Raw genomic sequence first — 14,276 nt, forward strand, 5'->3', positions numbered from 1 at the left:
GAGAGTATAACAGGGAGTAATTGACAGATGACCCACAAGGGCACGGTGGTTTTTATCCCCCCTGCCAGCAGCTGGGGGCCTACCATGTGATTGTGAGTATTAAAGGTGTCACTGTCCAGAATGTCAATTATATAAGTTGACTTTAATTTCCTTTGGCTTTACAGTCCTCACAGACGCACAAAGCCGGCAGTGTCCGGTGCAGCGGCCTGTGTAGTCAGCGTTCCCGATCCCACACACACACACACACACACACACACACACACACACACACACACACACACACACACACACACACACAGACACACACACTGTCAGTCAGCTGTGTGGGTTTGGACCAAACTGACTGGAAAATAGTGACAACAGCAGTTTCACTCTTTAAATATCAGTTACAGATGCCAGACAACTTATGGAGACACTGCTCTGTTTCTGTGAAGTTGACAATTTCCTCTTTTTATATTGGGTAATAACATCAGGATTTAACAACAGATCACTAATTTGAATACAACTCATTGTATTTAGTATTTCATTACACTGACTCGCCTGATGGGGGCACTACAGTGATCGGTCAGTGTGGCGATTTTATAATAGTATAGATTCAAATTTGCAAATCGGTCATGAAGTTGCATTAGTATGCTATGACATACATGCCGTTGTATGTTTTTTAGTGTCTGTGTGTGTGTGTGTGTGTGTGTGTGTGTGTGTGTGTGTGTGTGTGTGTGCGTGCGCGCCCGTAGCCCCTTTTCCCCAGTGAAAGCACTCCAGTTCACATCTCCTGGGAAACCACTCTTTTATCATGGCTGCCAGGCCTTTAGGGCAATGCTTTCCATACACCCCCACACACACACACACACCACCACCACCACCACCACAACTGCCTTGTTTACCGCAGTCACAATCACTTTACCACTCATGTCTGCACGGCCATCTCCTTGTTCCTCCTCTTTCTATCCCTTCGTTTCCCCTCGATCTCCTCTGAGCTCCACTGGAGTCCGACCTGATCCCAGAGGATTTCTGTTCAATACAGAAGCAGTGACCTCCACCACTGTGAGTGGAGTCCTGGGCTTATTATGACTCAGACTATCGATCTACCAGGCAACCATGCAAGATATTGGATTATACAAGAAAAAATTTAAAGGAAACAGAAAAACCAAAATCCCGTTGAACCCCTTTTGGTCCCATCTGGTTGAGGAACAAATTTCAGGCTCCAGATCTTTTCTCCCCTCACGATTCTTCTCTCTCTCCTGCTCCCCTCCTCCCTTTCTCCTCTTCCTCCCTCTATTCTCCCCCATCTTTTTGAGTTGATTCTGCGTGACTGGGAAACCATTGTGCTCTGCCCCTGAAACACATTGCATACAGGCATCCATGCAGAATACACACACACATACACACAGAGGAATGTTTGTGGAAGGTTCCTCTCAGTTTGTTGAGTCTCATCAGACGTAATCAAGCTGTGGTTTTAATAATGAGCTGAAAGTACCCGATACCTCTACCGGGTTAAATCCACGTGGCAATATACACTTTTTCCCAACATTATAATTTGAAATGCCTTCTCTTTCATCTTGTAGGACAATGGCTGCCAACATGCGCATCCTCATCAAGGGAGGGAAGGTGGTGAATGATGATTTCACCCAGGAAGCAGACGTCTACATTGAGAATGGCATCATTCAGCAGGTAACCCACGCAGACACGCGTTAGCATGCACTCTGTGTTACACGTTAGAATACAAACAGGACTGTCACCTCTATTTCACCTCAGGCACACACACAAGTATGTATACCGACACATTTGCTCCCCCATATATATCCCCAGCTGTTCCTGGGGACTCATTTCACAATAAAACAGTCTGAGGAGAACGAAGGACTCGCTGAACGCAATGACAGCAGACGCTAAAATTAGCTCCCGGGCTGCTGTCATGGAATCGGTTCATGTGAAGACGATGCACTTTAATCAAAGCTCGTTTAAAGTTCTGCTGAAACATGCAACTATTTATATCACAAAAACAGCGTTGATGTGAGAAGGTGCTCGAGTCCAACCTGTGAAAAAATACAGGTTTACTCTTTGTCATTGTTTCAGTCTGTGGTTTTATATTGCTTCTAAAAATAGCTATTTTACGGACATGTACTTAATTATAACTTCTGATCTACCAGTAGTATTATATTTTAATGGTACTGATACTGTGCTTTTCTAGTCTTAGTGAGCACTCGAAGCGCTTTTCACTACAAACCACATTCACACATTCACACACACGTGTTCCTACAGCAGAACTACATGCTACTTTTTTCATGCACATCAGCCATCAGGCGCAATTTGGGGTTCAGTATCTTACCCAAGGACACTAAAGCAGGTGGACTGAATGAGCCGGGGATCAAACCACAACTTTCTGGTTAGTGGATGACCAGCTTACTTCTAAGGGATTATGGGGGGGGGCTGCGGCTGTTTTAAGGGATTATGTTGATGATTACAAAAAAAGTGATGGAGGTAAATGCTAAACGCGTTACAGTGGCTCTTCCAGCACCACGACAGTCCTATTCAAATGCAAGGTGGAGGTGACTGTACAATGTGTAATAGAGTTGTGTGATGTGTGTGATGGTGTTCTCCCCGGCAGGTTGGAAAAGAGTTGATGATACCGGGCGGGGCCAAGGTGATCGACGCCTCTGGGAAGCTGGTGCTGCCGGGCGGCATAGACACCAGTGTGCATCTGGAGCAGACCTTCATGAACGCCAGCATCCAGGAGGACTTCTACAGTGGGACCAAGGTACACACACACACACACACACACACACACACACACACACACACACACACACACACACACACACACACACACACACACACACACACACAGACACACACTCGGCTGTGTTATGACTACAGTAGGTAAGCAGAGGATGACCTATGATCAAACACATTTAGACTCCAGAGACAGCTGTAGCACACAGACATACTTTCTCTCTCTGTCTCGTCTGTATTTAAATATCCGTCCCCCGCTTTCAGCTTCATCATCGAGGCCGATGACCACACACGCGTTCTCTCGCTGCTCCTGTGTGATGCAAACCCAAACAGCTGTCACACGTTTGCAGCTGAAAGCAAAGACACACTCAGCCGTTCAGTCTTCATTCATACGGGGGTTTATTAGCTAATTTCCTATGGATGCTCTGCATATTTTCCAGTGATCACCGCGAGACTCGGAGCAGAGAGGAGGATTTAATAATTAGGAGATTTAATAATTCAAAAGAGAGGGAGCGTGTTAATTGTTGCCCGCAGCATCGGGCATGTTCTGGAAGATGTTGTTTGATGTTATTGCTGTTGTCGTCTGGCGTAGTTTTGGAGGCTGTAGTCACGGGCTTTGCACTGGATGTATGAAGGCGTGGCAGTTTCTGATCACAAGGAGAAAGCGACTATGAAGCTATTATCTTTTCCTTAATCAAACTTCAGGGCTGTATTAATAGAGTTGAATAGTGTGGTAGTATCGATGGAGATTAATACTGATACGGAGCTAAAAATGCTCCTGTGGATGGAGATAGATTTAGTTTTTGAAACACCATCTTAAAAACGAGAGTGTATAAGTACGGATGTAGTCTAAGAAGATCATCTGATTATCTGCAGATCTAAAGCACCTCGCGTATCTTTCGTTTTCAAACCGCCACCAGTGTGTGTGTGTTGAGGATTTGTTGGTGAATAAAGTGAAGTGCAGGGACTCTGCGGCGCGGAGCCTCAGTGAAACGAGTCTAATGGAATGTCAGATGAAGTGCGGTGAGAGGAATTTGGGGCAGATTGAATCCTCCGTATGCCAGCTTTACCCCGGCAACCCCCCATTTACCAACCCCTACCCACTAACCTCGCTGCCTTGGCAACTAACCCCCCCCCCCACTCTGTGTTAGTGAAATCTGAGGGAGCAAATGCATGCGTGCGTGTGTGGATGCAAGCGTATATGTGACCATGGTAGTATTGTCTGGTCCCTATGGTGACTGAGTTACCACGGCAACAGCTCATGTGCAATTGTGATGAACCCCAAAACTATTTTCCTTCCCTCCCATCGTTTTGTAACAGTCTGCTCCATCTCCTGCTCTCCCTCCCTCCCTCCCTCCCTCCCTCCCTCCCTCCTTCCTTCCTTCCTCCTCTCTTTCTCGCTCCGCTTTATCCCCTCCGGTCTCACCCCATGCCCCCCCCACCCCAAGAAAAACTCGCACTGATCTGCAGTAAGAGCTGAATTGTATAAAAGGGTCTAAAGCTGCGAAAGTACAAAGAAGTAATATGGACCGTAGACACAGACCAGTTTATACATGCATTTGTTCATTTTCATATTAAAGTTCATAAATATCAAACCTCAATTGCATTTCTTTGTAATAACAGTTTGATATAAAAAAAATTTCTCTGATCAATGTGAAAGTGTCCGAACGACTTCACTGGACCGCATCATTTCATTATGTTGTCGTTATCGCGGCAGTGTGTTTCCTGGCAGACGCCGCAGACATCTTCTGTCAAGTGAAGTATGAGTGCTGCTGATAGAGGCTGATCACAGAGCTGCTGTGGTAATCTGTCTGACACTGATAGCCTCTCCCGACTCCAACATACAGGGATTCTCTCATCCTCTCAGATCAGTCATGTCTCAGTCACTGTCTCCCCCTGTCTCCCCTGTCTCCCTGTTCCCTGTCTCCCCTGTCTCCCCCTGTCTCCCCTGTCTCCCTGTCTCCCTGTCTCCCTGTCTCCCTGTCTCCTGTCTCCCTGTCTCCTGTCTCCCCTGTCTCCCCTGTCTCCCCTGTCTCCCCCTGTCTCCCCCTCTCTCATGCATACACAGCACCAGCAGAGCAACATTTTATATGGAACGTTTTGTTTTCTCCTTGTGATGCAAGTAGATAGATTGATGGATTATATGAAATCATACATTTCACTGCATACTCACAAACCATAGTTGCAAGTAATGATTATTTCCTTTTATGGTTTATACATAAATGAACCATTATCTACAACTAATGACCATAATGAATGTCTGTCATTGATATGGTGAGTTGTGTGTTTGCTTGTTATTTTTTTACTCCCTCACATTGTCACGCTCACACCAACACACATCCAGACACACACATTTTCACTGCCTCTCCTCTGTCTGTTTTACTTTCCTGTCAGGGGATTATCTTCACAGTAGGGGTTGGGGGTCTTTAAATCATTGTCGGGGGGGTTTATGTGTCACCATCTACTTTAGGTCTGCCGTCAATGATCTGTGATATTTTGGAGGAACCAGAGGAAGGACGGCTTTTAGATTAAAAGCAGGAACATGAGATGATATGATGGTTTAGTGTATTATAGTGTAATATACAACATGATAAATTCACTGTGGTGTGACAATATGAACAGAGATATTTTCAACACTAGGACTCCAAAGTGTTTAACATTACATTACATCTAAATTAGATAATAAATGCTTTAAATACAAAATAACTTTAAGATTCAAATTAAATTAAAGAATGTCTTTGGGGAGTTTTGAACATATGAACATTCTTTCACTTAGCGTGACCTCGAGAGCATAATTCTCACATGAGATGTGTTGCATCTTCTTCTCAGAGGCTATAAACCACTGAAATGTGCGACTGTCTGCTCCATTAATTTCTTAATTATTGACATGGATGAACGGCAATGTCTCTAAATTCTGTGTTTGTTTGTTCCAGCGCTACATTATGTTGATATTATGTAGGGAATAAAGTATAATCTTAGAATCTAAGGTGTCTTTAAATGCAATACAATTCTTGATGCCTGAGAGGTGAAATCATATTTATCTGATATTTTCTAGTAATTTGGGGTGATTTGATATTTTTTGGGTGATTAGGGCATCTTGACTAGTATCAGAAATAGATTCTGTGGGTATGAACAAAAGTCACATTCTTGTGTTGTGATGGATTTGGATAAAGAGAGATTAGAAAAACATAAAACAGTGAAATGTCTACTAACTTCATGGTGGAGACTATTATTCAAATACTTGCTGTCAGACCTGGTTGTTCTGGTTTCCACACTGAGTTTGCTGGTGGCTTCATTCCGCTCACCCAGACGAATCAGTTCTGTCATTTAAAAGTCTAAAATTGGATGTTTACTCAATGACTGTCGTTCCAATAACAGAGAACAGGAAGAAAGAGATTTCAACCAGCAGACATCTTCCTTGTTTCACACGGATGAAGATGCCCACTCGTCCCGATGATGACAGAGAGATAGTGATGAACACATTCCCTTCTCTCTTTCTCCTTTTCCACTGAAACAATCCCTCTCTCTGGAGACGTGCACTGGCAGTAAATTTCAATCAAGGTTTTCAAGACAAGTAGTTTGAAATCCCACAATCCCCTTCTGTGTGTGTTGCCTGATTCTCCGTCACACACACACACACACACACACACTTACACACCCTGACAGTGATCAATGACATTACATATGCAGAGGCCTTCGATGCTGACACTGCAGATGATTCTGACTGGTTACTATGGTAACATGAAACCTAATAGCTTGTTGGACACTGTAGCTGTCACTCAAGCGCGCCAACGTCTGCCACCAGAGCTCTCCTCTGTTCATTTCCTGTCTCGCACATCAGTCCTCGGTGCAATATCCCCGTTAGTCTCTGGTGTGACCGTCTCAGTGCACGGTGGCACGGTGGCAGGAGGAGGTGGTGGAGGGCGGGGACGCGGCAGACATGGCTGAGCAGTTATCTGTTGTCATGGCGACGCAAAAAGTGCATTTACCATTCAGGCGACCGAGACGCGTCACTGCAGACAACTCCCTTCTCTCCGTCCGTTTTCCAGCCTGTCCCCTCCTCTCATAGTTCTCCGTCTCGAAACGTTCCCTTATCTCCATGTTCATCCTTTCTTCATCAGTCAACGCCTTCTCCTCCTCCTCATCATATTTACTATTTTCTTACAGTTCTCCGCTGTGTTGGAGTTGCAGCTATAAGAGATATCACATTCATAGTTTAGTCAATATTACTAACTACTATTTTCTGACAAATTTCCGTTTCCCAATATTTTCCTTAAATAAGTATTTAATGCTACAAGGACCGAGAGAAGTTTCCTCAGAGGGATTATTAAAGTCAAACAACATGTTTATGTGCTGAATATCATATGTGAAGAGACATGTGGTCCGTCCATCAGTTTATTTAAAGAGTAACTGCGAGACCGGACGATGATGATGAGGAAACAGTTCATAGCTCACAACAGTCTTTGTTCTTTACAGTAGAATCATTGTTGTCCTTTCTCATCAATCTCTCTTTTTTCTCCCACTGCCTCCCATTGTCTCTCTACCTCCATCCCTCCCTCCCTCCCTCCCTCTTCCCTTCCTCCCTAACTCACCCCTTCCCTCCCTCTCACCTCACCCAGGCGGCTCTGATGGGTGGCACCACCATGGTGATGGCTCTGGTCCTGCCTGAACAACACTGCTCCCTGTTGGACGCCTACGAGCAGTGCAGGGCCCTGGCCGACGCCAAGGCGTGCTGTGACTACGCTCTGCATGTTGGCGTGACCTGGTGGGGCCCGAAGGTGAGACGCACACAGGGGGGTTTCAACCAATGATCAGCCTGGAAACACTTCTCTTTTATAAACAGTTTTCCTCCTTTACTCTTTCTCTCCTTTGTCTTTTATTTTTTACAAAGCAGCCAAACCACTTTGATTTATGTGTGACAGGTGCAATGACCTAGATTAAACCTTACACGAAGTAGGTTAACACACATGCTCACTGGGCACATTAGACAGATTCTATGACTCAACGAGCCAACAGCCTTTGGCTCTGTGTCGGTACGATATCATCTGCTGACTCGGAGAATGTGCTGCACCTTACTGTCGACAGTAACATGTTTTTTTTACGGTTTTAAATCAATCATTAAAGAAGCAAGGGCACGTATTATATTATTCCATGGCTGATATCAATACATTTCATTTTTTAATTTTATTTATTTATTTTAGAAGAGTCTGGTTACTTTTATAATCACAAATGTTGCGTTAGATGATAATAAAATTATCTACTGTACAAAATTAGAGGAATATAGACGAGCTGACAATTTAATCATATTTTTCTTCATTTGAATTTTGGCAACAGTACTTCTGCTATTTTAATGATTTCTTTTAAACGTTTTTTTACTCCAGCAGAGTTATTATTGTTTTAACATTTTACTTGGTAGAGTTCAAATATCTCCTCTTTGCATTTTGAGTTAATTTAACAGATTTTTCCTGTGCTGCAAATTCCTCTGCGAGTCTGTGATAATCACCAAAGTCAGTGTGATCTCATTCTGGCTGCTGTCCAATCTCATTTCATGCCCCATATAACAAACACACACCGACACACACACACACACAGAGAGACATTCCCACGGCCTAATGCACGTCCCTGTCTGCCTGTGAGGGTTCCAACTGACAACGTACAGCTGGGATTCAAACCTGTGACCTTCTGCCTTGCGATCAGGTGCGCAACGAGATGGAGACCCTGGTGAGGGAGCACGGGGTGAACTCCTTCCAGATGTTCATGGCCTACAAAGACATGATGATGCTGCGGGACTCCGAGCTCTACCAGACACTGCAGACCTGTAAGGACATCGGGGCCATCGCACGCGTCCACGCCGAGAACGGGGAGCTGGTGGCTGAGGTGCACAACCAACAACATGATCAGAGTTATTAAAGTTAGAAGCAAATACAGATTAAAATGTGTTTTTAAAATGTAAAGAATGCTGATGTGTGTGTGTGTTGTCAGGGGGCCAAAGAAGCTCTGGATCTGGGCATCAGTGGACCAGAGGGAATCGAGATCAGTCGACCAGAAGAGGTAAATTAACATCAGATGTATTTATTTTATCTCAATTTAGATTTTGCCCCCGGCTCTCTTCCTGATTTTTAAAATATTGATTAAAGCATAAATTTAAGGGATTTGAGGTTATTGTTTCCATATCAATAGAAATGTGAACGGGAAGCCTGATTTTGACAAAACATATGTATAAAGAGTGTTTGTTAAAACGTCTCATTGTGTGATTGTGTTTCTTCTAACTCCAGTTGGAGTCTGAGGCGACTCACAGAGCCGTCACCATTGCCAACAGGGTAAACACACCTGACATCAGATCTTTACATCCTGTTCATATGTCTGTATGCCAGTGATAAATAAATGGATCCAATGTGATTGCAGGCTCGCTGCCCCATCTACCTGGTGAACGTGTCCAGTATGGCTGCTGGGGACATGATCAGTGCTGCTAAGATCCAAGGTGAGTCGCCAGCTCGGCCCATGAAGTTGGTGACAGTGATAAAGAGAGATGATAAACATCCCTCTCTTTTCTTTCTGTCTCTCAAGGTAAGGTTGTGCATGCAGAGACCACAGTAGCTCACGCGGTGCTGAATGGGATGCAGTATTACCACCAGGACTGGTCACATGCCGCCGCCCACGTCATCGTCCCTCCTCTCCGCCTCGACCCCAACACACCCAACTACCTCATGGGCCTGCTGGGCAAGTATGTGCACGGCAGCTACACAAACACAGTGGCTCTAAAACTGCAGGTGTTGTAAATAATGCATTCCCTTAAACTAATCACGCGTCTCCTGTTACCAGTGACACTCTGAGCGTCGTGGCGTCGGAGCACCGTCCATTTAGCACCAAGCAGAGAGCTTTGGGAAAAGAGGACTTCACCAAGATCCCTCATGGAGTGGCTGGGGTCCAGGACAGGATGAGTGTCATCTGGGAGAGAGGAGTGGTGAGTACACACCAACACACACCGACACATTAATCTGCAAATAAAACTTTTACGATTCATTGTGTCAGTGTCCATTTGGTGACATTTCTTGGGGATCGTGTATTTTCTTCTGATATTTTTAATGCATCACTACCCGCAGGTTACAGGAAAGATGGACGAGAATCGTTTTGTGGCAGTGACGAGCTCTAACGCTGCGAAGATCTACAACCTGTACCCCCGCAAGGGCCGCATCATCGCCGGGGCAGACGCCGATGTGGTGGTCTGGGATCCAGATGCAACAAAGTACGTAGTTAAAGTTCAAACCTGAAGTCAACCTCGATTTGTCACGATTGTTTGATTAAGTGCAAAACAAAGACTGGTGTTAATGGCTCTTGTGTTGGTGCAGGACGATCTCTGTGAGCACGCAGGTGCAGGGCGGAGACTTCAACCTGTACGAGGGGCTGCGCTGCCACGGCGTTCCTCTGGTCACCATCAGCCGCGGACGCCTGGTGTGTGAGAATGGCGCGTTCATGTGCGCAGAGGGATCTGGGAAGTTCTACCCGCAGCGCACTTTCCCTGACTACCTCTATAAAAAGATGGTGCAGAGAGAAAAGGTTTGTTCGCTCCTTTCATTCACATCAGTCTCTCTATCATCACCAAAGAGGTCGACGGTAAATATTTTATGTTACTGCATTTGCAAGTGCTCCCGAAAAGTAAACTGGGGTAACAAGGCTTCTGCTGCGCTGTCAGCTGACGGTGAAACTGCAGCAAACACGCCCATCAAACTGTCTAACTCCACTGATTCAACAGTTTTATAAAGGTTTTTAATGCTGCCTCCGAACGCTGACTCTGTTCATCTGCAGCTCCGTCACAGCCTCTTTGCTTCTGCTCTATTTTAGGTGCACTAGATAATTTATACAACTAACTGGTGGAGAAATACTTGATGTGCTCTCTGCAAGTTATTAAATATGTTCTTTTATCAGTTTCTTCATTTAGAAAATCTATGATTTGTGTGAGAATCGGACAAAGAAAATCCCTGATCTGACCCTTTGTCTGTGTGTATCTGTTAATGTGTGTGTACTGAAGAGGTTAATCCTTTGATTTAGACTCAGGGTTACAAAGGAGTCGACAGGGATCCATACTCTGGGGACGTGGCCATGGTGGCGAACACTATGAAGAAGGAGCTCGGTTTGGGCCCCATCGATGGAGATTCATCCAACAAGCTCGTTCCCCGGGCGCACCAGGGCGTCCGCGACCTTCACGAGTCGTCCTTCAGCCTCTCTGGTAGGCGGCAATACAACTGACTAGTTGAATCCTTGTGTATTTTGTTTGTTGTAACTGAAACTAAACTCTGTGTGTTTCTCTCAGGCTCCCAGGTGGATGACCACATCCCCAAGAGGTCCTCTGCTCGGATCCTGGCCCCTCCCGGCGGGCGCTCCAGTGGCATCTGGTAATCGCCGGTGACGACCTCCAACCGTCCGAGCCTCCTCCATGTTTTGTATATTTCTGAGCAACCAGGAAAACTGCACTGATTTTCAATCGCAGAATTTAAGTTGAGTGGGGAAAAATAAATTCCAGCGCTTTGTCTGCGATTATTGACAAACTAACTGAAGATTTGCCAAAGTGACTTTTACAAATCTAATTTGTGTCTTAATTGGAGTGACTGATCGATTAATTACACGAGAGTGAAGGGCTACCTATGAATTTGAATGTTCTGCCAAATTCCAGCTGACCATGCTAACATTGATGAAGTCTGCTCATTATCACCCTGCTCGTATCCCGCGAAAAAAAAACTAAACAAACTGTGAAAGATCAAAACCAGTACAGTTTTTGATGGTTTGAACTGAAGTGATGTCGAACGAATTATTTAAAAAATAGTAATAACTGGATTCAGTGACATATCTATTATACCCCCGTCACACACACAAGCGTACAGTTCACTGTAGACACCATAGCTTTAGACTCATGACGATGTGTGTGTGGATTCTGTTTGTGATTAAACCGCCCGCCGTGCTCGGCTTCCTGCCGCACCGTGGGTTTCCTCTAACAGTGTTTTTCTTTCCAATGGACGAACTGTGCCGTGTGGTGATGACATCCAACTGCTTTGTTCAACCGTGTGATCTTACAGCTACACTCGCAGTAAGAGCTGATCCATCCTTATACCTCACTGCCTCTGACTGAACAACACATTCCCCACAAACATCCCAGCCTCACCTGTAACAAAGCAGGTTCTGTAGCCTCAGTGGAACAATACAACCTGTGGGCTTTGAACTCCTTCAGCTCCGGTCCCACGACAGCTGCTGTCATGGAAACCACGGCTTGTATCCTGGTATCTATCGACCTCGCAAGGTGCTCTAGACCCTGAGGAGACGTCAGTTCAGTTTGTTAAAAGAAGGATGTTGAGCGTGTGATTTAAAGATCAGAGTAAGAACATAAACAGAGGAATCATTGCTGCAAACACCAGGGTCATGTTTATCAAAATGTGAGTAAAACTAAGTGAAATCAAATATGCTCACACAGTTTTATGCAGTGAACTATTTTAAATCCCACATATTCTCATTAAACAGCTCATTTGCACAAAGAAATGTCCCAAAAATAATCTTAACGATGACGATCACCAGTATCTGTAAACAGGCTGAGCAGCTTTAAAGCATAGTCAGCCATCTTTTATATTTTTATTACTGTCAACAAATCCCATGTTGTCGTCGGTACTGGATCTGACTGTTTGAGTCTCTCAGCTCTGCAGCTTGTTCGAGGGATCGACTCAAAATAAATTACAATGTGTGTGGAAATGGTTGCAAAGAAAAATGTTGTGTGTGATGTGTATTTTATTATATTTTACCTCCATGGCACGTAATGAGCAATATGAGGCTTTGACTGTACAGATGATTTGTTAATGGGACCAATTTATTCCTTGTTTTTAGTCTTTTCATTGGGATTTATTGACAGTAAGAAAAATCTAGAAAATCAACAGACATTTCCTTCAATTCAAGAAAAACAGGGGGGACAAAGAAAAATGTGATTAAATTATAATATTGATTCTTCAAATAGTCCTCTCTGTTTAGCCTCTAATTTAGAAATATACCTGTGATAACATTTGTCTAAAGTTGTTCTATATGTGTGCACATTACCAAGCACAAGAATAATAGAATTAGTCCGATTCCATGTGGGAACAGTGGATAAATGAGATCCTGCATATGGAGCCCGACAGTGAACTTCCTCTGTTTTTGTAAAGTGTGATTGTTGTAAGAGCAGCGTGTCTCCTCAGAGCAGAAAGATTGAGCTGCGCAGGCTGAAGAAAACCACGAGTCTCATTCCTGCCTCACAGTATTATATTTATACATGATCACATATCCCTGCCTGTGTACTATCTATTTAGGGTGTTTGTTTTTATCTTTTAGTTGAAAGAGTAAATGTGCCAATGTGAATCACCCGTGCCACACCGACACCCATGCATGAAGAGCACCGCGAGGAGACGGAGGAGTCGAACGCCACAGGTTCACAACAACTGGTGCTGTTTTTTTTTACGATAACCTACGACGGCTACGTTATTTTATTGTTGGACGGTTTTGTTGTGTTGAAGGCACTGTGACTGGTCAGTGTGTGTTTGTAGACTGTTGTTGTGTTGGACAGTGAACCTGTTGAATCTGTACGTGGCTGCTTGTTTCTTACCACAAGAATAACAGCAAAGAATAAAGTGAAAACAAAACCTCCTCATGGCTCCCTGTTGTTGTTTTTAAAATGCAAAGATTTGTGCTGTCAATCGGACTAATGGATATGAAAATGAATTTAACTAATAAGAAAAACATTATTTTTTTAATGGGTGTCATTGAAAAAGTACAAGATGATGTGATAAAGTAGAAATGTATAACCTTCAAAACAAATACGTAAACAATAGAATAAAAGTGCAAAATGTGCAACTATGGAACCAAATGTCTATGTTAGTATAAAGAATAGACTTTTACCTGGAATATAATCAATGAATAGATAATTAATAATAATTGCGACACCACAATTTGAATATGGGACAAACACAAGGAATTTGAAAAACACTCATGTTGCCACTGTGGCTCAGAGTTTATTTGCAAATATCCTTTATTACACATCACATATAAATCTAAGAAGTTTATCTTATAGAATTGAAATGAACGTGATCTACATTTCACTTCAGGCTTCGGTATGGAAATACAATTAGCAGTAAAAGCAGTTAATGTGACTACTATACAGTAATTCATATTATATTTACATATTTAATAACATTAATTATTTGTTGACTGTGTTTGGTTTTAAATGTAACTCTGACTCTTTTTCTGAGTTACAATATCAACTAACAGAAACTTATTAGAATAACCACACTCTCATTCAAATAGCTATAAATATATATATCCTTTTTTTTTTTTTATTTAAATCAATGTGATATAAAATATAATTGTTATGTTTGACAGACTAACCAAAGCATAAGAATTTATAGGGTTCCCCAAATAAAAGTATTCTGCGTATAACAGGTTGGCAAAATAAGATAAAGGTTCAGCTCCACCTTTTTCTTTATTTATTCCTTATTACCGTTATTGTTTTGTATCATATTTACAGTGTAAAGTTCAGT

The 14,276-nt window shown here is 43.4% G+C and overlaps 1 protein-coding gene across 2 annotated transcripts in view; it reads left to right on the plus strand.

The window, feature by feature from the left end:
• The window catches only part of LOC118099800 (dihydropyrimidinase-related protein 5), a 17,820-nt gene extending 4,434 nt beyond the window's left edge, over positions 1 to 13,386 (plus strand). The window contains exons 2-14 of one of the 2 annotated variants that reach the window (XM_035144578.2): positions 1,566 to 1,671; positions 2,606 to 2,755; positions 7,350 to 7,508; positions 8,428 to 8,607; positions 8,713 to 8,781; positions 9,006 to 9,050; positions 9,136 to 9,211; positions 9,298 to 9,454; positions 9,553 to 9,694; positions 9,834 to 9,976; positions 10,080 to 10,287; positions 10,780 to 10,957; positions 11,042 to 13,386. In XM_035144578.2, the coding sequence (XP_035000469.1) occupies positions 1,570 to 1,671; positions 2,606 to 2,755; positions 7,350 to 7,508; positions 8,428 to 8,607; positions 8,713 to 8,781; positions 9,006 to 9,050; positions 9,136 to 9,211; positions 9,298 to 9,454; positions 9,553 to 9,694; positions 9,834 to 9,976; positions 10,080 to 10,287; positions 10,780 to 10,957; positions 11,042 to 11,127 (1,695 nt within the window). In that variant the 5' untranslated portion in view covers positions 1,566 to 1,569 and the 3' untranslated portion in view covers positions 11,128 to 13,386. Of the gene's footprint in view, positions 1 to 1,542; positions 1,672 to 2,605; positions 2,756 to 7,349; positions 7,509 to 8,427; positions 8,608 to 8,712; positions 8,782 to 9,005; positions 9,051 to 9,135; positions 9,212 to 9,297; positions 9,455 to 9,552; positions 9,695 to 9,833; positions 9,977 to 10,079; positions 10,288 to 10,779; positions 10,958 to 11,041 lie in introns of those variants that run through there. The other variant, XM_035144577.2, reaches the window with a different exon arrangement.
• The last annotated feature ends 890 nt before the right edge of the window (positions 13,387 to 14,276 follow it).

This window comes from Hippoglossus stenolepis, chromosome 20 (assembly GCF_022539355.2).
Source record: "Hippoglossus stenolepis isolate QCI-W04-F060 chromosome 20, HSTE1.2, whole genome shotgun sequence".
Lineage (NCBI taxonomy): Eukaryota > Metazoa > Chordata > Actinopteri > Pleuronectiformes > Pleuronectidae > Hippoglossus > Hippoglossus stenolepis.